The 27750-nt window shown below is 42.1% G+C and overlaps 1 protein-coding gene across 4 annotated transcripts in view; it reads right to left on the reverse strand.

The window, feature by feature from the left end:
- Positions 1-27750, reverse strand: part of azi2 (5-azacytidine induced 2) — a 201108-nt gene that overhangs the window by 104685 nt on the left and 68673 nt on the right. For all 4 annotated transcript variants that reach the window (XR_013284277.1, XR_013284276.1, XR_013284278.1 and 1 more), the window contains exons 6-7: positions 21317-21381; positions 2018-2142 (exon numbers count right to left, since the gene is read on the reverse strand). Coding sequence is in view for 1 of the 4 variants with exons in the window: in XM_077526702.1 (XP_077382828.1) it covers positions 2018-2142; positions 21317-21381 (190 nt within the window). In the remaining 3 variants the exon portion in view is untranslated. The remainder of the gene's footprint in view (positions 1-2017; positions 2143-21316; positions 21382-27750) is intronic.

Below are 27750 nucleotides of genomic sequence, written 5' to 3' on the forward strand. Positions count from 1 at the left end.
CCCGTGGGCAAAGCGGAGAGTCTCTTATGCTGAACAGCAATCGGGTTGAGGAAGCAAACATCCATCACCTCGATGACAGTGAACCATTCCCCATCGATCATATGCAATACGTCTGACGTAGTAAGCCATAGTAAGCTGAGGACGTATGAGACCCCACAGAACAAAAGTGTGTCACAAAAAGACGAGATTCCGAGATCCAACAAGACTGATGAGTAGTCTAGTGGAGAGAGGCCACACCCAGCAGGAGGCTTCGAAAAGGCAGAGGTGTCCAACTTTAAATGTTGGAAAGCACAAAACCAAATTCCCAAATCCACTCCAGCTGAAAACCCGCTCAGGAGGAGGAGAGGATTGGGGGGTGGAAAACACTCCACCTCTGAAGCTGCAACACCCATGTCCTCAGAGTCCTGGACACAATTTCCTGAGATCACAATGGAGACGGCAACCTTGGCGACATCGTCAGCCTGGAAATTCAACTGGTGGGTTTCATCCGGCACACCCACCAATGCAGTGAACAACGTCCCCGCAGAGGCCTGAAAAGCGGAAGGGGTTTGATCACTCCAATGAGCTTGCTCCACCGACGATGGTGTGTACTTCCGAGGTGCAACAGCAGCCGCAGTTGAGGGTGAAGGAGGATGGACTGCTGTAGCAGCGTCATCTACTGTACGACAGCATTTGGTGTGGCCTTCTACGGGTTAGAAGGGCCCGCCACAGTGCTGACATCTAGCGACGTCCTACATTGCAGCCATCAATCGATGTGCAGGGAGTGTGCACAGTCAACTGACTGCTATCCTATCTTCATGTGGGAGAGGAGGCGGCAACCAGCCAAGTCACCAACGGAACCGAAACAAAGCTCTGCGCTGTGAGGGTGGCAGACTTCCTGTAGAGAGCGGCTGACTTCATGTGGGAGAGGAGGTGGCAACCAGACCTCATCACCAACGGAACAAGACAAAGTGCCGCGCATAGAGAGCGACAGAAGTCTCGTGGAGAGTGCCAGACTTTGTGTGGGAGAGGAGGCTGCACCTCGCCTCTTCCCCAGCAGAAGAAGACGAAGATCCGCGCATGGAGAGCGGTAGACATCGTGTGGAGAGAGGCAGACTTCGTACGGGAGAGGGGGCTGCACCTAGCCTCTTCATCAACGGAACAAAACAAAGTGCCGCACACGGAGAGCGGCAGACTTCGCGTGGGAGAGTGGCAGACCTCATGTGGGAGATGGAGGAGGCCCTAGCCTCGCACCAAGCCACTTTACAAATAGAACAAAACGAAACCACAAAGAAATCAAATAAACATGCATGTGGTCGTTTGTGCCATCATAAGCTAGCAGTTGGTATGGCAAACAATATTGAGGCTAGCAAACAACATTGTGGAGCGCTAACGTCACAGAGCGAACAGTGCAAGCTAACAGGCTCCGATGGTGACCATGCAATATTGATCAGGAAGTACGTACTCAAATGTCTGTCAATATGAGCTACTGGCTCAGTTGCATCAGCTGTTTTGTTTACTAACAGTTAACTTTACCTCAGCGTCTTCTCTTACGTGGACCCACACACCGGGGGGCACAACACAGAATGTAGCGGTGACCTATTGCACATACAGACTGCAGGTTTTGGTGTTTGAAAACATGCCGGTAAAAACTGTCAGTCATCCAGGTCATTTCATTCTTGTCTGACGTGGGTTATGAATTGTCATTATAAATAAATAATAATTTATTCTCTGTTCTTATTGCTGCTGAACATGTAAATATCCCAGAGGGAGCCATCCCAAAGGGATCAATAAAGTCAAGTCTAAGTCTAATGATTATAAAGTGTCAAATATTGTTGTGCAGTATTTTGCAGAAATTGTATGAAGCACTTTTTTCACAAGAGCTGTTGTTCTGAAACACACCGTCTATCCACAAATGTCGAGGGGGAAAAGTACATAGTAACAGCTTGTTTTTGTGGGATATTATCAAATTATTGTTGTCTGTGTGTATGAGTAGAGGTGGGGGCCTAGTTCATATGTGTACGCACACACATCTCACCTCGTCTGGTCTCACTGATCAATGGTCTCAGCTTCCGAATCAGGCCTCTTTGGTGTCTCAGCTCTGAATGCAGACGAGTGACCTCAGAATGCAAAGTCACATATGCCTGCTGCATGCTCCTCTCACTGCAGATGTACAGGAAAATTGCACAGGAGTTAAAACAATGTCCACAGATCATCATTGATCCGTGGTCCCTTTGGATCAGGCCCCACGGTTCGGATTGCGCACGATCCGGCGATTGGTTGGTGGGGGAAAAAAACATAACAAAAACAAAGTGTGCATTCATTTTGATTTTTAAAAAAGTCAAGCAAAATTAAAAGAGAGTATTATTGAATCATAAACTACCTATCTATACAAGACTGTCTCAGAAAATCAGAATATTGTGATTCAGTCCATTATTTTCTGTAATGCAATTAAATAAGCAAAAATGCCATACATTGTGGATTCATTACAAATCAACTGAAATATTACAAGCCTTTTATTATTTTAATATTGCTGATTATGGCTTACAGCTTAAGAAAACTCAAAATATCCTATCTCAAAATATTAGGATATTTCCGCAGACCAAGTAAATAAAAAAAAATAAAATAAAAAAAGCCATAATCAGCAATATTAAAACATAATAAGCTTGCAATATTTCATTTGATTTGTAATGAATCCAGGATGTATGGCATTTTTAATTATTTAAAGCAGCTAATATGGAAGATTTAAAATTTCAAATCACTACTGCCACCTGCGGCCGAAAACAAACATGCTCGTACACGCTGCACGCACTCGTACGTGCACGACCTCATTACTGAAGACTCAGAGGCTGGACTCTTCCTATCCAATTAACTATGTTTTCAGAGGTATTTTCAGAGGTAAGAAGTTTTATAATGTTATACAAGGCTGGCCACTTCACAGAATGAGACTCTCGATCCCCATTAAACAATTGATGTCCACGGGATGTGCAAATCATAATGCACTAGTCGGCGAAGGCCGTCATTTATGGAAATTGACGATTGAGAAAAACATATAGACCCATTCACTGCTTAGTGTGATATGATCGTGAATGTTATCGGCATTCAGTAGTAAAATTCACATTCCGCTAGCGTAATGTAGCTACAATAGGCTGTTTTCACGGAGCAAAATAAGGCAACATTTAGTCTGATTGAAACGCCACGGAATGGAACGTCTGTTCTTCATAAAGTCATTCTTTTCTATTTCACTCAATCTTGCCGCCCCTTTCACGCTAAATGTTGCCGTCGACCTCCTTTCACCCAATAGTTACGACCGAGAAGTGATCGATCTTGAGGTTACTGCCATTTGAAAACACATTTTTTTCTAAATGTCAAGACACTCGCTTCTTACCTTTTGGAGTAGAAAGAAAGCCAGCTGTGAATCACTTTTCTAATCCAAGTCCAATTCAACTCTCCACCGCTGAAATGTCAAACCAATGTTCACTCTCGTTCTTGCCCGGCATCTGTCACTATCAAGTTTAGATTTTTTTTTTCGTGGCACTTGACATTGTTTTCATTTTTTTTTCTACCCTTCCGGGGAGTAACCGCGGGTGTCTGGGGCACGCTAGATGCAGATGGTATTCCTTCTGAGCATGTTCAATTGCAGCGAAAAGCTGTACTGTACTAGTTCCGTCTTCGCGACTACAGGAAACAACGAACGAGAACGCGCATGATGTCACATCCCGCAGACAGAGGGCGGGAAATTCGAACGATTCGGACCGGGTGCTTCCTAAAAAATATTTACCAGTGGCTTATAGGAGTACCCATTATGAACAGCTAAGATGTTGATCTACTAACTATAATATGTTTTAGTCATAAATGGTCAAATAAAAAAGCTATTGTTAAGATATTTTTGGGGGAAATCCTCCATGTAGTGCATTATAGAAAATAATGGACTTTATCACAATATTCTAATTTTCTGAGAAAGTCCTGTACATGATAGTGGTGTAACGGATCATCATTGATCCGTGGTCGGTTCGGATTACGCCCGATCCGCGGATTGGGTTGGTGGGAGAGAAAAAAACAAAACAAAAACTAAGTGCACATTCACAGTCGTTGCCATTTGATGCCTTAAATTGCACATTGAGGTCTTTTCATTACTTGAAAAAACAGATAAATGGAACTTTGAACTTCATTTATTTTCTAAAATACTTTTGCCCATTAAAAAACAAAAAATTCAATTCAAAATGTCAAACTTTGCTGATTAGATTATCGGAACACAACTTAAAGCCATTAATACCTTATTTTACACATGATCCATGTAAAAAGAAGAATGTTTCTGCACCATATCGCACTTAAAAGTTGTGTTCCTAAATCCTAAACGGCTATACTAGACAATTGTTTTTTATTTATTTATTATTTTATTTAATGTGAAAAAGCACTTTACAAGGTAAATAAATATAAAGTACAATTTATCTTTTTTTTCTTTTTTTTTGCTGATCCGAAAAACGATCCGAACCGTGACTTTCGTGATCAGTTTGCACAATAATACATGGTCATATTAAAAGGTTTTCTTCTGATTTTCTAGTTGCCTTCTAAAAATTTAGTTAGTAATACAATAGTACCATAATAGTAGTAATGGGTTAGTAATAATATGCATAATAGTAAACATGCAATAATACTAATACTAATACTACTATTACAACTGCTAATAATAATAGTCAAGTCATCTTCATTTTTTCAATTTATTTCACTCTTTAAAATAAAATAAATGAAAGGGGACAGAAAGAACTAAAACTTGTTTTGTCTGCCCCTAATCAACACACACACACCCACACACACACACACACACACACACACACACACACACACACACACACACACACACACACCCACACACACACACACACACACCCCCCCCCACACACACACACACACCCACACACACAAAGAAAAAAAATCAATACAAAATAAATGACAGCAAGCGGTCGAGATGCTTTTAGTGTTACAATACTACCAAATAATTCATAAATAATTCAACTGCATGTCCTTTTGCTATATATATTTTTGCAGTAAGTATGCTTGCAGACATTTTTTAAAATGTTTAGGTTTAGAAAAAATGTATGCTCCTCTTAATTTATACTCACTTTCCCTTTTTGATTTGATTTATTGAACACATAAAGATACAAACAAATAGCAGAGAAACAAAAAATTAAAAAAGAAAAGAAGAACCCCATAAAATCATCAATCAATCACAGTTTACATGTTCAAAAGGGGGTAAGAAGAAGTTAAAAACTTATCTAGTCCTACCCCTTATACATTATATATTTAGACTTATTTCATTATTAATACAATACTAGGTTAACATTTTTAAAAATAAAATGTATAAACCTGGTTATGAAACCACGTGCACTTAGACATGCGTGCATTTGCCAGCAACATATGTACATGAAATTCCTAGACATATACCATAATACATTTATGAATCATATACTCATACTCATATATACAATTTTCATGCTCTTATCTGACACACATTTTTTTTTTTAACTTTGCTTTTACATTTACATAACATTTTTTTAAAATCAACAAGTGAGTCACATCTTTTCAGGTCAATTCCCAAATTATCCCACAAATTAACACCTTTTACAGAAACACACATTTGCTTAAAGGGGCACGATGCAAGATTCAGAGTTTTTGCACTTTGCAACCTCTCTGGCGAAACGTGGAATGGACCCCAGCGACGTGCCAGGAGCGTGTGCGACTTTTCGGGCACGAGCAAACCTCCAAGTTAATCGAACAAACGTAAACACGGAGCACAACGCCTTTTTCATAGGCTTAATAATGTCTACAGAGGTAAGAAACGTATTCATCTTCAAGTTACTTTGCATGCGAAAGTCATTTTGAGTGCCAAAAGCTTAATTACAACCTTCCAAATGTCAATAATGCATCCCGTGAATCCGATGACATTGAGGATAGCAGTGTGTTGCTAATATGCCCAAGTGTGGAGACATTAGTTAGCGACCGTGTGGTAGTTTTATTCTGCACTGCTAATCATAAATAGACACTATCGTATTTTCGTTACGAAGTCTTACCTTTTTAGCAAAAAGTCAGCAAGCTGTGGGTCCCGTTTCATCCCCAGGATAGCTCTTATCTCTCTCCACCTGACGAACGCTGCTCCTATCTTTATCCGCGTCCTCCCGTGACGCTGGTCCGAAAGTTTTTTACTTCTCTTTGTCTTCCGTGGAGTTTCCACAAGGGATTGAAACGTATCAGGTGCAGGACTCTTTAAATCCAGTTTGAATTAGCTGTCCTGTCCATGAAGTTGTGTGAACAATTGCGAGACCTAACAGGGACAATAGCGTGTACGCGCATGACGTCATTCTCAGGGCCACAGTTAAAGATTCCGGCCCGAACGCTTCAACATTTTTTCCTTTTACAGAAAAATAGGGGCAACAGTCATTGTCCACAGTCGTGCCTCCTGTCCATGAGACAATTCTTAAAACATGTGCGGGTGAAAAATATGCTTATTTTAACACTCAAATTTGAGTCTAGTCTTGCATCGTGCACCTTTAATATTTGTTCTTCTTTTGTTTTGTTTTTGTAGACGCTTGTATCCCTTATCTCATAAGAACTGTGTCTTAATTTCAAACAACGTCTGAGTACTTGTATTTGTTTTCAAATCTCTCAATGGTCTTGGCCCACCTTATCTCGCTGAGCTCTCGCACCCTGACACACCTGCCCGGTGCCTCAGGTCAGCAGACCAGACTCAATTGGAGGTATCGAGGGCTAAGCGGAGGCTTAGAGGAGATCGAGCCTTTGCTGTTGCCGGTTCGTCCCTTTGGAACGACCTTCCACTAAATATTAGGCAATCTCCCTCTTTATCCTCTTTTAAAACACATCTGTATTCTTTGGCTTTTGGCGCACCAGGAGACTTATTTTGGTGTTTAGTGGTGTGTATGAGTTTGATGTTTAGTCTACTTATTTATGCATTTATTTATTTATTTATTCACTCGCCTACTTCTTATTAATTTACTGATGTAAAATGTATTTACTTGAAAAAATAAAATTGCATACGCACTTCAAAATGTTTGGTTTGTTCTTGTTTTGTTACCTTATTCTTTACTGCAGAACCAATATTTATGTACAGCACTGTATACAGCAATGTCTATTCTGTTTAGTGCTTTAGAAATAAAGTTGAGTTGAGTACTGTGGCAGAGTAGACTGTTGTGTACTTTGTACCTTATTTGTGCTATTTTAAACTCAACCAAATCATAAAATGTCATTGTATTTAATTTAATAAATAGTGGATGTGTTGATTCTGTATATTTTGATCGATTAATAATTCTTATGGCTCTTTTTTGCAATTTGAAAGCAGAGCTGGCATTTGTTTTGTATGCATTTCCCCAGATTTCCACACAATAGGTCAGATATGGTGATAATAATGAACTGTATAATGTATATAATGATTTCATGTTCAGGACATCTTTAGTTTTATAGAGTATCCCGATGCTTTTTTGATACTTTCCTTTTGACCTTTTCTATATGTGGCTTCCAACATAATTTGTCATCAATAACTACTCCAAGGGATTTGTTTTCATACACCTTTTCTATTTTAATTGAATTCACCATAAATTTGACTTGATGAGTGATTTGTCTAGTGCCAAAAACTATGAACTTGGGTTTATTCAAATGTAATGATAATTTGTTCATGTCAAACCAATTTTTTTATGTATTCAATTCATATGACACTTTTCAATATTTTTGAGACACAACAGATATCATTTACATACAGTATAAATAATTTAGGGTCTAACACAGACCCTTGGGAGACACCATGAGTAATGTTCAATTGTTTTGATTGTATATTATTAAACTGCAAATACTGATATCTATCATCCATCCATCCATCCATCCATCCATCCATCTTCTTCCGCTTATCCGAGGTCGGGTCGCGGGGGCAGCAGCTTTAGGAGGGAAACCCAGACCTCCCTCTCCCCAGCCACTTCAACCAGCTCCTCCGGCGGGATCCCAAGGCGTTCCCAGGCCAGCAGAGAGACATAGTCTCTCCAGCGTGTCCTGGGTCTTCCCCGGGGCCTCCCGCCGGTGGGACATGCCCAGGGAGGCGTCCAGGAGGCATCCGAACCAGATGCCCGAGCCACCTCAGCTGGCTCCTCTCAACGCGGAGGAGCAGCGGCTCGACTCTGAGCCCCTCGCGGATGACCGAGCTTCTCACCCTATCTCTAAGGGAGAGCCCGGACACCCTGCGGAGGAAACTCATTTCGGCCGCTTGTATCCGGGATCTTGTTCTTTCGGTCACAACCCACAGCTCGTGACCATAGGTGAGGGTCGGAACGTAGATCGACCGGTAAATCGAGAGCTTTGCCTTTTGGCTCAGCTCTTTCTTCACCACGACGGACCGATACAGAGTCCGCATCACTGCAGACGCTGCACCGATCCGCCTGTCGATCTCCCGCTCCATCCTGCCCTCACTAGTGAACAAGACCCCAAGATACTTAAACTCCTCCACTTGGGGCAGGATCTCATACCCGACCCGGAGAGGACACGCCACCCTTTTCCGACTGAGGACCATGGTCTCGGATTTGGAGGTGCTGATCCTCATCCCAACCGCTTCACACTCAGCTGTGAACCGCTCCAGTGAGAGTTGGAGATCACGGCCTGATGAAGCCAACATCACCACATCATCTGCAAAAAGCAGAGATGTGCCACCAAACCGGACCCCCTCAACGCCTTGGCTGCGCCTAGAGATCCTGTCCATAAAAGTTATGAACAGAATCGGTGACAAAGGGCAACCTTGGCGGAGTCCAACCCTCACTGGAAACGAATCCGACTTACTGCCGGAAATGCGGACCAAACTCTGGCAACGGTTGTACAGGGACCGAACAGCCCATATCAGGGGGTTCGGTACCCCATACTCCCGAAGCACCCCCCACAGGACTCCCCGAGGGACACGGTCGAACGCCTTCTCCAAATCCACAAAACACATGTGGACTCCCACGCACCCTCGAGGATCATGCTGAGGGTGTAGAGCTGGTCCACTGCTCCACGGCCAGGACGAAAACCACACTGCTGCTCCTGAATCCGAGATTCGACTTCCCGACGGACCCTCCTCTCCAGCACCCCTGAATAGACCTTACCAGGGAGGCTGAGGAGTGTGATCCCTCTGTAGTTGGAACACACCCTCCGGTCCCCCTTCTTAAAAAGGGGGACCGCCACCCCGGCCTGCCAATCCAGAGGCACCGTCCCCGATGTCCACGCGATGCTGTAGAGGCGTGTCAACCACGACAGCCCCACAACATCCAGAGTCTTTAGGAACTCCGGGCGGATCTCATCCACCTCCGGGGCCCTGCCACCGAGGAGCTTTCCAACCACCTCAGTGACTTCCACCCCAGAGATAGGAGAGCCCACCTCAGAGTCCCCAGAATCTGCTTCCTCAAAGGAAGACGTGTCGGTGGAATTGAGGAGGTCTTCGAAGTATTCCCCCCACCGCTTCACGACATCCCGAGTTGAGGTCAGCAGCACCCCATCGCCACTATACACAGTGTCGATGGTGCACTGCTTTCCCCTCCCGAGACGCCGGATGGTGGACCAGAATTTCTTCGAAGTCGTCCGGAAGTCGTTTTCCATGGCCTCACCGAACTCCTCCCATGTCCGAGGTTTTGCCTCAGCAACCGCCGAAGCCGCGTGCCGCTTAGCCATCCGGTACCTGTCAGCTGCCTCCGGAGTCCCACAGGCCAAAAAGGCCCGATAGGACTCCTTCTTCAGCTTGACGGCATCCCTTACCGCTGGTGTCCACCAGCGGGTTCGAGGATTGCCGCCGCGACAGGCACCGACCACCCTACGGCCACAGCTCCAGTCGGCCGCCTCAACAATGGAAGCGCAGAACATGGCCCATTCGGACTCAATGTCTCCCGCCTCCCCTGAGACAAGGGAGAAGTTCTGCCGGAGGTGGGCATTGAAACTCTTTCTGACAGGGGATTCCGCCAGACGTTCCCAGCAAACCCTCACAATACGTTTGGGTCTGCCAGGTCGGACCGGCATCTTCCCCCACCATCGGAGCCAACACACCACCAGCTGGTGATCAGTTGACAGCTCCGCCCCACTCTTCACCCGAGTGTCCAAATCCGATGACACAACTACAAAGTCGATCATCGAACTGCGGCCTAGGGTGTCCTGGTGCCAAGTGCACATATGGACACCCTTATGTTTGAACATGGTGTTCGTTATGGACAATCTGTGACGAGCACAGAAGTCCAATAACAGAACACCGCTCGGGTTCCGATCGGGGGGGCCGTTCCTCCCAATCACGCCTCTCCAGGTCTCACTGTCATTGCCCACGTGAGCGTTGAAGTCCTCCAGCAGGACGAGGGAGTCCCCAGGGGGAGCGCTCTCCAGCACACCCTCCAAGGACTCCAAAAAGGGTGGGTACTCTGAACTGCCGTTTGGTGCATATGCACAAACAACAGTCAGGACCCGTCCCCCCACCCGAAGGCGGAGGGAAGCTACCCTCCCGTCTACCGGGGTGAACCCCAACGTACAGGCGCCGAGCCGGGGGGCAATAAGTATGCCCACACCTGCTCTGCGCCTCTCACCATGGGCAACTCCAGTGGAAGAGAGTCCAACCCTTCTCGAGAGGGCTGGTACCAGAGACCAAGTTGTTTGTGGAGGCGAGTCCGACTATATATAGTCGGAACTTCTCGGCCTCACACACCAGCTCGGGCTCCTTCCCTGCCAGAGAGGTGACATTCCATGTCCCGAGAGCCAGCTTCTGTAGCCGGGGATCGGTCCGCCAAGGTCTCCCGACCTGGCTGCCGCCCAGCCTGCTCAGCACCCGACCCCTTTGGCCCCTCCCACCGGTGGTGAGCCCGTGGGACCCACGTTGCCTTTTCAGGCTGTGCTCGGCCGGGCCCCATGGGTGCAGGCCCGGCCACCAGGCGCTCGCCAACGAGCCCCGCCTCCAGGCCTGCATCCAGAGGGGGGCCCCGGTGACCCGCGTCCGGGCAAGGGAAACATATTTCCAATAATTTTATACATCATAAGGGGTTTTTGAGCCGTGCTTAATCTGGCCCCTCACCTCGGACCTGTTTGCCATGGGTGACCCTGCCAGGGGCATAAAGCCCCAGACAACATAGCTCCTAGGATCATTGGGACACGCAAACCCCTTCACCACAGTAAGATCCCGGCTCACGGAGGGGTATCTATCATCCAAATAACTTTTCATCCATTTATATGCTAAACCTCTTATTCCATATCCATCCAGCTAAACCTCTTATGCCATATCCATGGAGGCTATCTCCGCTGGCTTTGGGCAGTAGGCGGGGTACACCCTGGACTGGTTGCCAGCCAATCGCAGGGCACACAGAGACGAACAACCATCCACACTCGCAAGCACACCTAGGGACAATTCAGAGCGCCCAATTAACCTGCCATGCATGTCTTTGGAATGTGGGAGGAGACCGGAGTACCCGGAGAAGACCCACACAGGCACTGGGAGAACATGTAAACTCCACCCAGGAAGGCTGGAGCCTGGACTCGAACCCGAGTCCTCAGAACTGGGAGGTGGACGTGCTAACCACTCGACCAAAGTGCCGCCTTATGCCATATCACTCTAATTTATTCATTAATATAGAATGATCCATGGTGTCAAAAGCTTTTTTTCAATCCATAAAAATCCCAACAGTAAATTTTTTATTATCTATGTGATAAGAAATTGCTTCTACGAGTTCCATGAGTGCCATTGAGGTGGTCCGTTTTTCTTTAAACTCATTTTGATTTTCACTTAAGAGCTTATGTTTCTCAATAAAATTATCCAATCTGTATAAAAAGAATTTTCTAGAATTTTTGAGAACTGTGGCAACAGTGATATTGGTCCATAGTTATTAAATGTGTGCCTATCTCCACTTTTGTAATAGGAATAACTTTTGCTGTTTTCATTTTTGATGGAAATATACCTGTTTTAAATGACAAATTGCAAATGTATGTGAAAGGTTGCACAATATATTCTATAATACTTTTTACTAGTGTCATATCAATATTAGAACAGTCAGTGGACATTTTATTAGGGCCCGAGCAGCGACCGCTGCGAGCTCCCTCTTGTTTTTGTAAGAATTCTTCTTCTTCTTCTTCTCCGTAAACGATTGCATTTTTGAGGACCTAAACATTTACAAAAACTCACCAAACTGTGCAATCTCTTCGGGCCCGGCGAAAAATTTTATATTTATGTAGTTGTCATAACGAGACTCTATAGCGCCCCCTAGCGTAGAAAAATAAAAAACAATCCCGGCCCGTTTGACCTAGAGCTACAAAAATTGGCAGGCACGTGTAGCACCCCGAGACGCACAAAAAAGTCAGTGGAAGCCATTTCCTAAAATGTAAAGGAAGTGAGCTATGAATTTTTGAATGTCCAATTTTGGCCCATTTTGGCACATTCACTGTGGTCATGCTTTTTCCCCCTTTGCAAACATTTTTCGTGCAATTGACTTCAAACTTGGCATTTATCATCCCAAGACCTGAGACAACAACTGGGCAAAATATCTTGACTATTCAAAATACTATATGACGGGGACGTGGCATCAAAAATTGCCTTTAAAATTTCATTTGTCCAGAAAGACAAAATACTTAATAACTCCCATGTAAAAGCTCCAAAAAATCTCAAACTTCTCATGCAACTGAATAGTCACAGCCTGAAAACATCTACATCATAAAATCCATTTATCTATTTAGCGCCACCTAGTGGTGACAATAAATGTCATACTTTACGGTTTTAGCTACTGTGCCAAGCTCGTTGAAGGGATCCAGTTGAAAATTGGTCAGAAAAGCCTGAAGATGTTGATCATGGCCCACACCGAATATTGTAACTTTTCGCCAAAGGGCGTGGCCGTTACGGTGTCGCAAAGTCTGAAAATTTTTCGTGACAATAAAAGCTGCTTTAAATTGACCCATATGATCCTATCATCTCGAAATTTCACACATTTGATGGGAGTCCAGCCCTTAAGACATCTACGAACTTCTATTTCATCTTACTGATAGCGGCACCTAGTGGCAATTTTTTTTTCTTACGATTTTTATTCAACGTTTATCTCCAACCACGTTAACTGGACCTACCTCATATTTGTTCAGATGAGGGCTTCCGCCTTTATGATGTCACAACATGAAGTTTGTGAGTTTTTTCGTCAATTCCTGTGGGCGTGGCTAAGCACTGTTCGCCAAGAAAACAAAACCAATTTTGAGGGTCGAAACATGCACAGAAACTCATGAAACTTGCACACATCTGGCCTGGCAAAATGAGCAATATTTTATCGTGGATTGTGCTATTTTTACAAAAATGACTCAATAACGCCCCCTAGACATTTTTAACGACGCAGCCCCGGTTGTACGTTGAAGCAAGATCTTTAGAAATTTTTAGGTGTATGAGGGAGTCCAAGACCTACAAAAAAGTCTCCCATATGCTAAAATAAACAGGAAGCGAGCTACAAATTTTTGAATGTCCCATTTTTGACGATTTTTGCACATTTTCAGGGGGCATACTTTTGCCCACTTCTCCTACATGTTTCATCCGACTGACTTCAGACTTGACCTGGACCATGTCAAGACCAGAGCCAACGACAGGGGGAAAAATCTTGACTTTTCGAAATACTATATGATGAAGGTGGGGCATCAAATTTCGTGTTTTGCAATGAAAAAGGATATGCTCAATAACTCGCCGGTACGTGCTCCAAAAAATTCCAAACTTGACATGTATGTTTATAGTCAAGGCCTGAAGGTATCTCGATGACAATATTCAGTTATATATGTAGCGCCACCTAGCCCTTGAGGCATAACAAAAAAATACCCCACTTACGGTATTTTTACAAAAATTGTAAACATGTTTCCAAATGAAAAAGGATATGCTTAATAACCCTGGTATATGCTCCAAAAAATCCCAACCTTGACATGTACAGTGGTATGAAAAAGTATCTGAACCTTTTGGAATTTCTCACATTTCTGCATAAAATCAGCATCAAACGTGATCTGATCATTGTCAAAAACACACAGATGAAACAACTGTGTCTGCTTTAACTAAAACCACCCAAACATTTACAGGTTTTCATACTTTAATGAGGATAGCATGCAAACAATGACAGAAGGGGGAGGAATAAGTAACTGAACCCTTTGCCTAAGGATACTTAAAGAGCAATTGAAACCAATTTTTACCAAACAATTTAAGTCAGGTGTGTGCCCAATCACTGATGAGTGGCTTAAAGCTGCCCTGCCTACTATAAAACACACACCTGGTCAGAATTGTCTTGATGAGAAGCATTTGCTGATGTGCACCATGACTCGCTCAAAAGAGCTGTCGGAAGACCTGCTATCAAGAATTGTTGGTTTGTATAAAACTGGCAAAGGATACAAAACCATCTCTAAAAGTCTGGATGTTCATCAATCGACAGTCAGAGAAGTTGTGTACAAATGGAGAGAGTTTGGCACTGTTGCTTCCCTCCCAAGGAGTGGCCGCCCACCAAAGATGACGCCAAGAGTTGAGCGCAGACCACTCAAAGAGGTAAAAAATAACCCTAGAGTGTCTGCTAAAGACTTACAGAGATCACTGGCACAGTCCAATATCTCTGTGCATGCATCAACTATATGTAAAACATTGGCTAAGAATGGTGTTCATGGGAGGACTCCACGGAGGAAGCCACTGCTGTCTAAAAAAAACATTGTGGCTCGTTTAATGTTCGCAAAAAGGCACTTGGGCACTCTACAGAAGTTTGGGCAAAATACTTTGTGGACTGATGAAGCCAAAGTTGAATTGTTTGGGAGGAACACACATCGTCATGTGTGGAGGAAAAATGGAACAGCTCACCAACATCAACACCTCATCCCCACCGCGAAGCATGGTGGAGGGTGCATCATGGTTTGGGGCTGTTTTGCTTCCTCAGGGCCTGGACAACTTGCAATCATTCATGGAAAAATGAATTCAAAAGTTTATCAGGATGTTTTGCAGGAAAACCTGAGGCCGTCTGTCAGACAGTTGAAGCTAAAAAGAGGATGGATGCTGCAACAAGACAATGATCCAAAACACAGAAGCAAATCGACTTCAAAATGGTTTCAGAAGAACAAAATACACGTTCTGGAGTGGCCAAGTCAAAGTCCAGACTTGAACCCCATTGAGATGCTGTGGCATGACCTCAAGACAGCGATTCATGCCAGACATCCCAGGAATCTGACTGAACTACAGCAGTTTTGTAAAGAAGAATGGGCCAAGATCAGTCCTGATCGATGTGCCAGACTGATCTGCAGCTACAGGAAGCGTCCGGTTGAAGTTATTGCTGCCAAAGGGGGGCCACAAAATATTAAATGTGATGGTTCAGTTACTTATTCTTCCCCCCTTCTGTCATTGTTTGCATGCTATCCTTGTTAAAATATGAAAACCTGTAAATGTTTGGGTGGTTTTAGTTAAAGCAGACACTGTTGTTTCATCTGTGTGATTTTGACAAAGATCAGATCACGTTTGATGGTGATTTTAGGCAGAAATGTGAGAAATTCCAAAAGGTTCAGATACTTTTTCATGCCACTGTATGTTTATATTTGAGGCCTGAAGGTATCTCTATGACAACATTCAGTTATATATGCAGCGCCACCTAGCCCTTGAGGCATTAAAAAAAAAAAAATACCCCACTTAAGGTATTTTTACAAAAAATGTAAACTCATTCGAAGTGTGATAACTAAGTCATTTATGAATATTCTTCTACTTTCCACCACTCAAAATGTTCACTGGCATCAGACCTACCCAAACATACATATTTTTGTTATTTAGTTTTCTTTATTTTTATAGCTTCTCTGGACATTAAAAGCAATATCGTGAATGAAGGATATGCTTAATAACTCCCAGGTACATGCTCCAAAAAATCCCAATCTGCAAAGAACGGTTGCAGAAATGGTAGTTATTACACAAACAGCCAGCAGGTGGCAGCAGAGCAAAGGAGATCAACCAGTGCCATGTTGAAAAAAAAGCTAAATTACTTAGAATTTTAAATAGATTTGTGAAAATTGATGAAACTTAGCTCTCTTCTAATGCCAATTGCTGCAAAACGGAAAGAGGTAGAAACATACTTTTTTTCCTGATAAAAGAAGAGACTTTGATCTTTCTTTTGATAGGTTCCATGCTTTTATAGCAATTGTACACAATATTCTGTGGGCCTTGCAAAATCAGTCAAAATTCAGTAAAACAGCCGGGAGCGAACGGGATTGCTTCTGTGAAAATGGCTGGGAGTGAATGAGTTAATTACATGATTTAAGTGTTTTCCATATTTCTTGTGTATTGCTTTTATTCTGCTCTAATAATGCATGATAATGATCTCTCTTACTTATTCATATAATATTTAATAGTTTATTTTTATAGGTCTTATACTTTGTTTCAGCTTCCACAGTCTTTTGTCTAAAAATGTTTTCTTTTTTTTTTTTTTTACATGCATTCTCTATCCCCTTCGTCAACCCATGCCTTATTTTGACCTTTATACTTTCTTGTAATTTTAATTAATGGAAAATGTTTGTTGTATAACGAGATAATGGTTGACTGAAATTCACTTTATGCAGTATTGGGATCGTTATTTGAATAAACCTCAGATCAGTTATGTTTCTCTCCATCCAACTTAAAGGCAGCCATGAAGCCTGGTGTTCTTACCCTTGTTTCAAATGTGTAAGTTATCGGCTTCATTTTTTTTTTTTTCTTATCAAAATAATCATAAAAAATTGCGAAGACCGGGAGATGATCACTTAAATCATTAATAAGGAGTCCACTTTCTATTTTTAGGTCAATTTTATTTGTAAATATATTATCTATTAGTGTAGCTGTATCAATTGTTATTCTACTAGGTTTTGTAATGACAGGAAATAAACTATTACTATACATTATATTTATAAAGTCAGTTTTCTGATGTCCATTTGGATTTAACAAATCAATGTTAAAATCACCACACATTATTCGCATCTTTTTTTTTTTTTTTTTTTTTTAATCACGTGTATAACTCAGAATATCCGCTAATTTATCATTGAATGTATCAATGTATCATTGAATGTTAAAGTACTGGCCCCAGATTTGATCCCTGGGGCACCTCACAAGTTACATAACTGTAATTTGATGGACTATTATTAAATTCAAAATATTGTTTTCTATTTTTTAAATAGCTGGCAACCCATTAATGTGACACCTCATACCATATTCAAACAATTTGTACAATAATATTTCATGATCTAAGGTGTCAAATGCTTTTTGTAAATCCACAAAAACACTTATTAAAACATGTTTTTTATCCACAGCTATGCAAATTTTCTCAGTTAACTCCATTAATGCCATGGGAGTTGAGTGATTGGAGCGAAACCCATATTGGCTATTGCTTAAAATTTTATACTTATCTACGATTTTATTTAATCTTTTCGCATACAATTTTTCCAATATCTTCAAAGGCTGTGGGAACAGAAATATAGGTCTATAATTTAAAAAATCATTCTTATTTCCTTTTTTTGAAGAGTGGGGCTACTTTAGCTATTTTCATTTGTCCTGGGAAAATTCTCATTATAAATGATAAGTTGCAAATGTACGTGAAAGGCTCTATGATCACGTCTATGATTTGCTTTATCTTTAGCTTATCTTTATTTATATAAATGCATAATAGTAATGCAACTTGAGAAATATTTATGACTTTTGGATTACCGTATTTTCTGCACTATAAGGCACACCTAAAAGCCTTTAATTTTCTCAAAAACTGACAGTGCGCCTTATAATGTGGCTCAATATTGGTTAAGTATGGCTACCATAGTCAGGGGGCGTCACCGAAGTAACAGCAGTTAAAACGGTAGTACCACACCTGAAAAAGGCTGGGAAATATTGTAGATATGTATAGTAACGTTTGAACAATATTGAGTTATTGTTATATTGTTAATAAGGAACCATATTGTGACTGCACTACCGGTAACTTGTTTTGGGAGTGAACAAAGTTGTCAGAATGCCGGTTTGTATTAATTACCGGTCATAAATATTGACTGACTCATCTGTTTTGTTCAGATTCCCTTTAGCACAGCTCCATCTATTGCAGGGGTGGCAAACTGCGGTCCTCGAGGGCCGGAGTCCTACAGGTTTTATAGATTTCCCTACTCAAAGTGCAGCTGATTCCAATTAACAGGCTAGTTATCTGGCTTCTGCAGAGCTTGCTGACGAGCTGATCATGAATCAGCTGTGTTGAAGAAGGGAAATTTCCAAAACCTACAGGAATGCAGCCCTCGAGGACCAGATCTCGCCACCCCTGATCTATTGTACGGTTAATGCAACCCCAGCCACTGCAGTAGCTTCTACTCTATGCGCCCTATAATGAAGTTCACCTTATATATGGAAAAAGTTTTAAAATGTCAATCATTGAAGGTGCGCCTTATAATACAGTGCGCCTTATAGTGCGGAAAATACAGTAATCCAATTCCAAATATGTGCATGAGGACAAAATAAAAAATAAATGTCAATACAATACAGCTGAGCTCTGTGATTTGCATGGGATAGGGAATGCAAAAAGAGAAAATCCCTGCGAAATTGGCACCAATTGAAATGTATATTTTTATACTGTAGACAGTATCCATTGACAGACAGACAGACAGACAGACAGACAGATAGATAGATAGATAGATAGATAAGTTTAAGAGATAAATGTTAAGTTTTTGTTGGTATAACTTGTGAAATGGGTGGGGGCAACAAGTTACGCTTATGTATACCATATTTGCAGCAGTTGCTTCAAATGCACACACACGTCCTATAGAGCCCATGCAAGGCATGCCATCATTGACGTCATACGCCTCGAATCGCCATGTTGGCTGTATCGGGACAATTTTATACAACACAAAAATTATTCTGTACTCTGTCATAGTTTGTCATATTTAGGTGGCTGAAATAGTGAAATATGGTGAATTATTGTTGTGTTAGGGGTGCAGCAACGCCTCCCACACTCATAAAAGTAAAAAAAAAAAAAAAAAGAAGAAGAAGAAGAAGAAGAAGAAGGACACCAGAGTAAGTTTTTACAGATTTGATGCTTGGTACAAGACTAAGGGAAGTCTTGTGTCTAAGATTTCAAAGCAACAACGGATGGCTTGGTTATCTGCCGTAAGAAGAAAAAAAGTTAACCTTTGACAACATTCACTCTGGGCGAGTGTGTACTCTGTACATTTTCATCACGGTAAGCTAAGAGATGAAGTTCAGATCCTCTTGCTTTCCCTCCTCAGTCGAGTGTGGATGAATGAATGATCAACGGTTACATATAATACACTGGTAGAAGGTTAAGTGTATGTGATCGATAAACTATGATGCGTGTGTGTGTGTGTGTGTGTGTACAGGGTGGGTCAAAAGTCAGCTTACAGGTCATATAGTGTGTGATAATGTTCTGGAGAGGTTGAGGAATGTTGCAATGTTCATGGAGGACAATTTGAGCACTTAAGGGTAAATTATATGTGACACGCTCCGGCAAAAGGGTTCGCATGTTGGCAGGCTCAATCTAGAAATATGGACGATATTAGACAGTTGGACATTTTTTGTTCATTTTAAGATTTCTCCACAAATAGCCCTCTTGAGGTCTTTAGTAATAATGAAAGTGTATGAAAATAACCAATTATTCGACAGTATAGTATAGAGGTTGTTTTTAGCCTCTGCTAGCTGCTGGCTAGTGCCGCGTCTTGCACAACTAAAAACAACTCAAATTTCCTCGCCTCAAACATAGTCAGAGATTGGATAAGTACTGACATTCTGTACTTGAGTAAAACTTGTATAAAAATGACTTTAGTAAAAAGTAAAAGAACTCATTCAAATAATAGTAAAAAAGTACAGCCTCTAAAATGTACTTCACGAGTAAAAGTAAAAAGTATTTTTACCGGATGTTTCCTCCTTGTGTCATATAATTTAATAATAATAATAATAATAATTTATAACTGAATGTTGTCAGAGAGATACCTTTAGGCCTTCAAAATTAGCGTTGTTTTCTTGGTGAACAGTGCTTAGCCACGCCCACAGCGATTCGTGAAAACTCACAAACTTTGTGTTGTGACATGATGAAGGCCAAAACCCTCATCTGAGCAAATATGAGGTAGGTCCAGTTAACGTGGTTGGAGAAAAATTTCCAGTTGGTGGCGCTATCAGTAAGATGAAACATAAGTTCGTAGATATCTTAAGGGCTGGACTCTCATCAAATGTGTGAAATTTTGAGAAGATAGGATCATCTGAGTCAAGTTAAAGGAGCTTTTATTGTCACGAAAAATTATCAGACTTTGCGGCTCTGTAGCGGCCATGGCGAAAAGATACAATATTCGGTGTGATCAACATCTTGAGGCTTTTCTGACCAATTTTCAACTGGATCCCTTCAAAGAGCTTAGCACAGTAGCTAAATACGTAAAGTACAATATTTATTGTCACCACTAGGTGGCACTATATGTGTAACTGAATCTTATCATATACATGTTTTCAGGTTGTGACTATCGTGACTAAGTTAAACCATAAGTTGTGTGTAAAATAATGACTTCCGTGTACAAGTAACACGACTCATCTGAGGACTGCTTGTGAATTTACAAATTTATATATTTGATTGTGGCTGGCTGATTAATTGGTCCGACATTACAATTATTTTTTATTTTATTTTATTTTTTTTAACTTTACAAAGTCGCCTGGCGGGCCAGATTAAACCCCTTTGCGGACCTGATCTGGCCCGCGGGCCGTATTGGAAGGAAGTTCATACAAGACAATGTTTCTTTCCATTTGGAATGAAAATTTATATTTTTGGATGTGTACCTCAACAAATATTTCCTAGGTACTTATTGCAAAAAAAACAACAACAAAAAAACAGTTTTTACAAGATAACCCTAATTTGTCAACATGGTGGGATATAATAATAGACATTTACAAAATGGAAGGCCGAACAGCATTTGTAAATCAAAATCACGGTTGGTTTGAGATTTTTTGGGAAAAATGGTTAAGGTACATTAAAATCAAAAAGCCCAATTTAATTTTGAGTTCAGATAATTTGAAAACAATGTTACAGTTGCTCCCTGATGTTCATGATGCTCACATTGTTTATATTGCTTTAAGTTGTACTTTTTTACATTTTTTTACATTTTTTTTTACGGAGGGATTAATGATGACATGCATATTTTTGCACGTGTGAACTGTACCCATCTGTAAAAAAATGGAAAGTTAAAAATAAAGAATTACAAAAAAAAAAAAAAAATGCATGAGACTCAAGCAAACTGTACAAAAGAAACACATTAACATGAAACTGGATTCTTTGAAAGCTATTTTAAAATGTTTGCTCATTCGAAACTACCAGAAATATCGTACCTGGTAGTGAACTTGTCATTACATATCTGTTCCAAGTTTGGCCCGTTCAGGCCACATACTTCCTCCTATAATAAAGCAAAGTTAATGTGTTGTTTAATAAAGATTGTTTCAAAACATCAACTTGTATGAAAAGCCATCCATCCATCCATCATCTGAACTGCTTATCCTCATGGGGGTCACGGCATGCTGGAGTCTGTCCCAGCTGTCTTGGGGCAAGAGGCAGGGTACACCCTGAACTGGTTGCCAGCCAATCGCAGGACACACAAAGATAAAGAACCATTCAATCCTTTTCCACCTCATTTTGCTAGTCTAGTCAGATAATCCATCAGCCTTGAAGCAAAATGGATTTCGCTCCATTCATGGGGGTGCCAGCTGGTTTTTGTTTTTTTCTTGATGGTAATACCCCAAGGAATACTGCACTAAAAGTTCCCCACTGAAATCCTTGCATTTTTTTATACCAGCCATGATAGGATAAAAATAGCACATTTTGGAGTGTCTAAGCATATTTCGACCCCTATATCTCCTGATCAGGTGGTCGTTCATCCTTGAAACTTGGTGACACGATTAACAGTGATACTCTGCACAAAATTACGTACCGTATTTTCCGCACTATAAGGCGCACCTAAAAGTCTTCACTTTTTTCAAAAGCTGACCATGCGCCTTATAATCCAGTGGGCCTTATATATGGCTCAATATTGAGCCGCAACAGGTCTCGCTGTCAAGATGCTATCGGTGACCCTGCACGATCGGTGACGCGCATGCGCAGAACATCCCGCCATCTTGGATCGCTAGCTAATACTAATACTTTACCTCAGAGAAAATAACAAAACAGCTGTTTATTCATTTTGGGAGTGAATGGAGTTGTCATAAAGATGGTTTGTAATCTAGTAATAAAGTTTGACTGACCTGACTGTTTTGTTGACATTCCCTTTAGCGCAGCACCATCTAATGGATGCATAACGTAACCCTAGCCTCTACTGTAGCGCCTTACATATGGAAAAAGTTTGAAAATATGTAATTCATTGAAGGTGCGCCTTATAGTGCGGAAAATACGGTAATATGAGATTCGATGGCAGCACAAAAGTAAAAAAACAAACCAAAAAAAACAAACAAAAAAACAAAACAAAACTTTGTTTAACTGTTCATGCTGTGTACAATGGAATTTCAGGTTATGGTTGAAGATTGAGACAAAAATAAAGACACAGAAGTCAATGTATTATAGTACAATACAACTAGACTTTATTTACAGATATAAAACTCAGGGTGTATTCAGACCAGAAAAGTCCTTTAGTCCGCTTGTTTGGTCCGGACCAAAAGCGGACTTTATTTTTTTTTTTAAGTTTGGTGCGGTTCATATTCACACTATGCTTTTTGCAAGCGGCTATATTGCATAATCACGTCGACCCACGTGACGATCCGTGCTCCCATTGGACAAAAATTACGAGGGCTGTACGCGTTCGAAACCCGGAAATAGCGGAAAACGTGAAATTGCGACATGCTGCATTACTGCACTGCGTATTTGTTGAGTTATTAGATGCAAGATATATGCGAGCGTCAAGGGCAGCTCATTCAACGGAGGTTCCGCCACGCTGTTGCTAATTTTGTAACGCGTTGTCGATTGCATGTAGTAAACGGAGGAGCAGTTGCGCTCCGCTTACCCCGCCCCCACCACCACATGCTGACAGCAGTGTGGCTCAACAGAATAATGAATTTAGCACAATATTCACTACACAATCCCCCCCCGCCCCGCGATACTACGATGGCTTGTTAAGCCCCAAAAGGAGCATATGTCCAGCAGTTGGAGCGGATCAGCCGTGGTTTGTATTCAGACTGCAAAGCGAACCGCTCCGAGTGCGATTGGAAGCGGACCGAGACCACCACGAAAAGTGGGTCTCGGTCCGTTTGTTTCGTCCGCACCAGGATTCGTTTGTCTGAACACACGTTCAGACCTGCACAAAAGGTCCGCACCAGCGGGGGAAACGAATTCTGGCCCGTTTAAAGCGGACCAAACAATGCAAGTCTGAATACACCCTCAGATTACAGAGAGATACTGTTATTTCAGGTACATAGACATGAACTGTAATCTGAAATGATAAAGTGAGCAGAAAGTGGTTCTGATTTGCAGTACATGTGTCATCATCATCATCATCATCATCATCATCACCACCCCGACCATTATTGGACTTAACAGATAAGTGTCCTTTGGTGACTTTGAAACAATCTGTACATTTACACAGATCTGCGCCAGAACATGAAATAGTGATAATGCATGAACATTTACATGTTGTATACAGTGTATACCTCGACCTACGAACGTCACTTTATACGAAATCTTCAAGTTATGAAACTCCTCAACAAGAAAATATTGCCTCTTGTTATGAAAGAAGTTTCAGGATACGAACGGTAAAACTACAGTATGGGCTACTACTTGCATACTTGCAGCTGTCTTCCTCATTGGCTATTACTGACATCTTCCTGGCATCCCATTGGCTAAGAAGGACCTCTACCATTTGTGACCATTTGTCATTTGCCGCTCGGGCCACGAGGTGTTTAGATAGTTTTACGTAAATTTATTAACTAACGGCTGACGAATTTGTGCAAAATTCAAACAATTGGTGATTGATGAAGGCCACGTTGCACATTAAGTATTTAATTGCGACGAGATGGGCCTTTTTTGGAAAAAGATGCCTCGCAGTGCCTGAAGTTTCCATCAAGTTTCAGAATTTGTTGAAAAGAATCACCCAGAAAAGGTGTTCACCATTCGGGCGATCGCTCACTATGATGATGTTTGCCTTGGACATTTTCCAAGGATTGTTAAAAAAAATAAGGCCTCCAGGTGGCGGAGTGGAACTTGCGGTGCCGGATGACGCGAGTTCACTTCGCCTGACCCCGGGTTTTCACCGGATGCGGTTGCGGTGCGGTTGAGGTGCGTTCCGGCGACGCAAGCAATTAGATTCCATTCATTCGAATGGTGCCGTTTACACCGCTTGCGGGTGTGTTGCGTGTCGACTGCGTCTCAGCTGCGGTGTGCCGCAGGCCTTCCGCAAGGATAGACCTATTTTCTATTTTTGCCGGACGCCGCAGCTGTAGGCCTCCGGCAAATGGCAAGCTAGCACAAAACACATCGAGCAGGACAGGAAGACCGACGCAGTTTCAAAATAAATTTCCGGTTACCTTTCAGAAAACACTCGCCAGCTCCTATTTCGCAAGCTTATCAGCAAAACGTGACGTGGGCGTCACCGGGCCATGTGCTCATTCACGGTTTAGACACCAGCGAAAATGGACGAGGAGAGGTTTATATTGGAGGTGGAAAACCACAAAATAATATATGACACGGCACATCCTTTTTATAAGGACAACCAAAAAAAGGATGCTGCATGGAATCTCATAGCAGAAGAAGAAGAAGAAAAGGTTAAATCAAAAGAAGTCCACCTCACTTTCTGCTTCTCTGTTGAGCACAGACTTTCTGTATGTTTGTCGTTGTGAAATGCCACATGATCGCGCGCGCGCGGTCCCGCAAGACACGTCGGGAAGTGGGCGGCGACGGAGCTGCCGGACCGCAGCTGTGCAGAGCCGGTGTGGATTGACCAAAAAATTGACGCGTCCGGAGCACGCAGTCAAGACGCACCGCAACCGCATCCGGTGTAAACCCGGGGTGAGAGATCATGTGCGGCGTACATGATGTAAGCGTGAGTGAGTGAGTGAGTGAGTGAGTGAGTGAGTGAGTGAGTGAATGAGTGAGTGATTAAAAAAAAAAAAAAAGATTGTTAAAAAAAAAAATATATCCTTGGATCAGTTCTTTACAAAACACCAGGCAAAAACACTTCCGAGAGAGAACATGAACCAAAGAGGGAAAAAAACGAAGAGGACAGCCGTTAAAAAGGTAAATCACCATCATTTTTATTCTTTACTCTATTCTTTGTTTTTTACATTATGAACAACTCTCATTTATTGTGCAATAATCTAATTAGGGTCCGAGCAGCGACCGCTGCGAGGTCCTTCTTGTTTTTGTAAGAATTCTTCTTCTCCGTAAACGATCACATTTTTGAGGGCCTAAACATTTACGAAAACTCACCAAACTTTGCAATCTCTTCGGGCCCGGCGAAAAATTTTATATTATGAACTTGTCATAACAACGCGACTCTATAGCGCCCCCTAGCGTAGAAAAATAAAAAACAATCCCGGCCCGTTTGACCTAGAGCTCTGAAAATTGGCAGGCACGTGTAGCACCCCGAGATGCACAAAAAAAGTCAATGGAAGCCATTGCCTAAAATGTACAGGAAGTAAGCTATGAATTTTTGAATGTCCAATTTTGGCCCATTTTGGCACATTCACTGTGGTCATGCTTTTTCCCCCTTTGCAAACATTTTTCATCCAATTGACTTCAAACTTGCCATGTATCATCTCAAGACCTGAGACAACAACTGGGCAAAAAATCTTGACTTTTCAAAATACTATATGCCGGGGGCGGGGCATCAAAAATTGCATTTAAAATTTCATTTGTCCAGAAAGACAAAATACTTAATAACTCCCATGTACAAGCTCCAAAAAATCTCACTTCTCATGCAACTTAATAGTCACAGCCTGAAAACATCTACATCATAAAATTCAGTTATACATATAGCGCTACCTAGTGGTGACAATAAATGTCATAATTTACAGTTTTAGCTCCTGTGCCGGAGCTCGTTGAAGGGATCCAATTGAAAATTGGTCAGAAAAGTCTTAAGATGTTGATCATGCCCCAAACCGAATATTGTAAGTTTTCACCAAAGGGCGTGGCCGTTACGGTGCCGCAAAGATTTTTCGTGAGAATAAAAGCTGCTTTAACTTGACCCAGATGATCCTATCGTCTCAAAATTTCACACATTTGAGGAGAGTCCAGCCCTTAAGACATCTATGAACTTATATTTCATCTTACTGATCACGCCACCAAGTGGCAATTTTTTTTCTTACAATTTTTCTTCAACGTTTTTCTCCAACTACGTTAACTGGACCTACCTCACATTTGCTCAGATGAGGGTTTCGGCCTTCATGATGTCACAACACGAAGTTGTGAGTTTTCGCGAATCGCTGTGGGCGTGGCTAAGCACTGTTTGCCAAGAAAACAAGGCCAATTTTGGGGGCCTAAACTGGCACAGAAACACATGAAACTTTGCACACGCACTTGGCCTGGCAAAATGAGCAATATTTTATTGTGGATTGTGCTATTTTTACAAAAAATGACTCAGTAGCGCCCCCTAGACATTTTTAACCAAGCAGCCCCGCTTGTAAATTTAAGCAAAATCTTCGGAGATTTTTAGGTGTATGAGGGCGCCCAAGACCTACAAAAAAAAAAGTCTCTTGGACCCATATGCTAAAATGAATAGGAAGTGAGCTACACATTTTTTAATGTCCCATTTTTGACGATTTTTGCACATTTACAGGGGGCATACTTTTGCCCACTTCTCCTACATGTTTCATCCGACTGACTTCAGATTGACCTGGACCATGTCAAGACCTGAGCCAACGACAGGGGGAAAAATCTTGACTTTTCGAAATACTATATGAAGGCGGGGCATCAAATTTTGTGTTTGGAAATGAAAAAGGACATGCTTAATAACTGCTCCAAAAAATCCCAAACTTGACATGTCTGTTTATAGTCAAGGCCTGAAGGTATCTCTATGACAACATTCAGTTATATATGCAGCGCCACCTAGCCCTTGAGACATACAAAAAAAAATACCCCACATACGGTATTTTTACAAAAATTGTAAACTCATTTTAAGTGTGATAACTAAGTCATTTTTTAATATTCTTTTACTCTCCACCTCAAAATGTTCACTGGCATCAGGCTGATCCAAACATATGTACTTTTTTATTTTGTTTCATTTTTTTTTATTACCTGTATGGACAATAAAAGCAACAAATGTGCAATGAGTGCGAGCGATGTTTATATATCCATCCATCAATTTTCTTGACCGCTTATTCCTCACAAGGGTCGCTGGGGGGTGCTGGCGCCCATCTCAGCTGGCTCTGGGCAGTAGGCGGTGGACACCCTGGACTGGTTGCCAGCCAATCGCAGGGCACACAGAGACGAACAACCATCCACACTCACAAGCACACCTTGGGACAATTTGGAGCGCTCAATAAACCTGCCATGCATGTCTATGGAATGTGCGGAGGAGACCGGAGTACCCGGAGAAGACCCACGCGGGCACGGGGAGAACATGCAAACTCCACCCAGGAAGGCCGAAGACTGGACTCGAACCGGAGTCCTCAGAACTGGGAGGCGGACGTGCTAACCACTCGTCCACCGTGCCGCCCTAATTGTTCTTCAAGACAACAAATATTAATAATCAATCAGCAACTGTCATGACGGCTCGTTCGCCGGTAGGATGCACAACTTACTCAAGTCCTGCATTTTCATCGTGGACTCACCAGCAGAAAGTCTCTCG

The sequence above is a fragment of the Festucalex cinctus genome, chromosome 7, assembly GCF_051991245.1.
Source record: "Festucalex cinctus isolate MCC-2025b chromosome 7, RoL_Fcin_1.0, whole genome shotgun sequence".
NCBI classification, from domain to species: domain Eukaryota; kingdom Metazoa; phylum Chordata; class Actinopteri; order Syngnathiformes; family Syngnathidae; genus Festucalex; species Festucalex cinctus.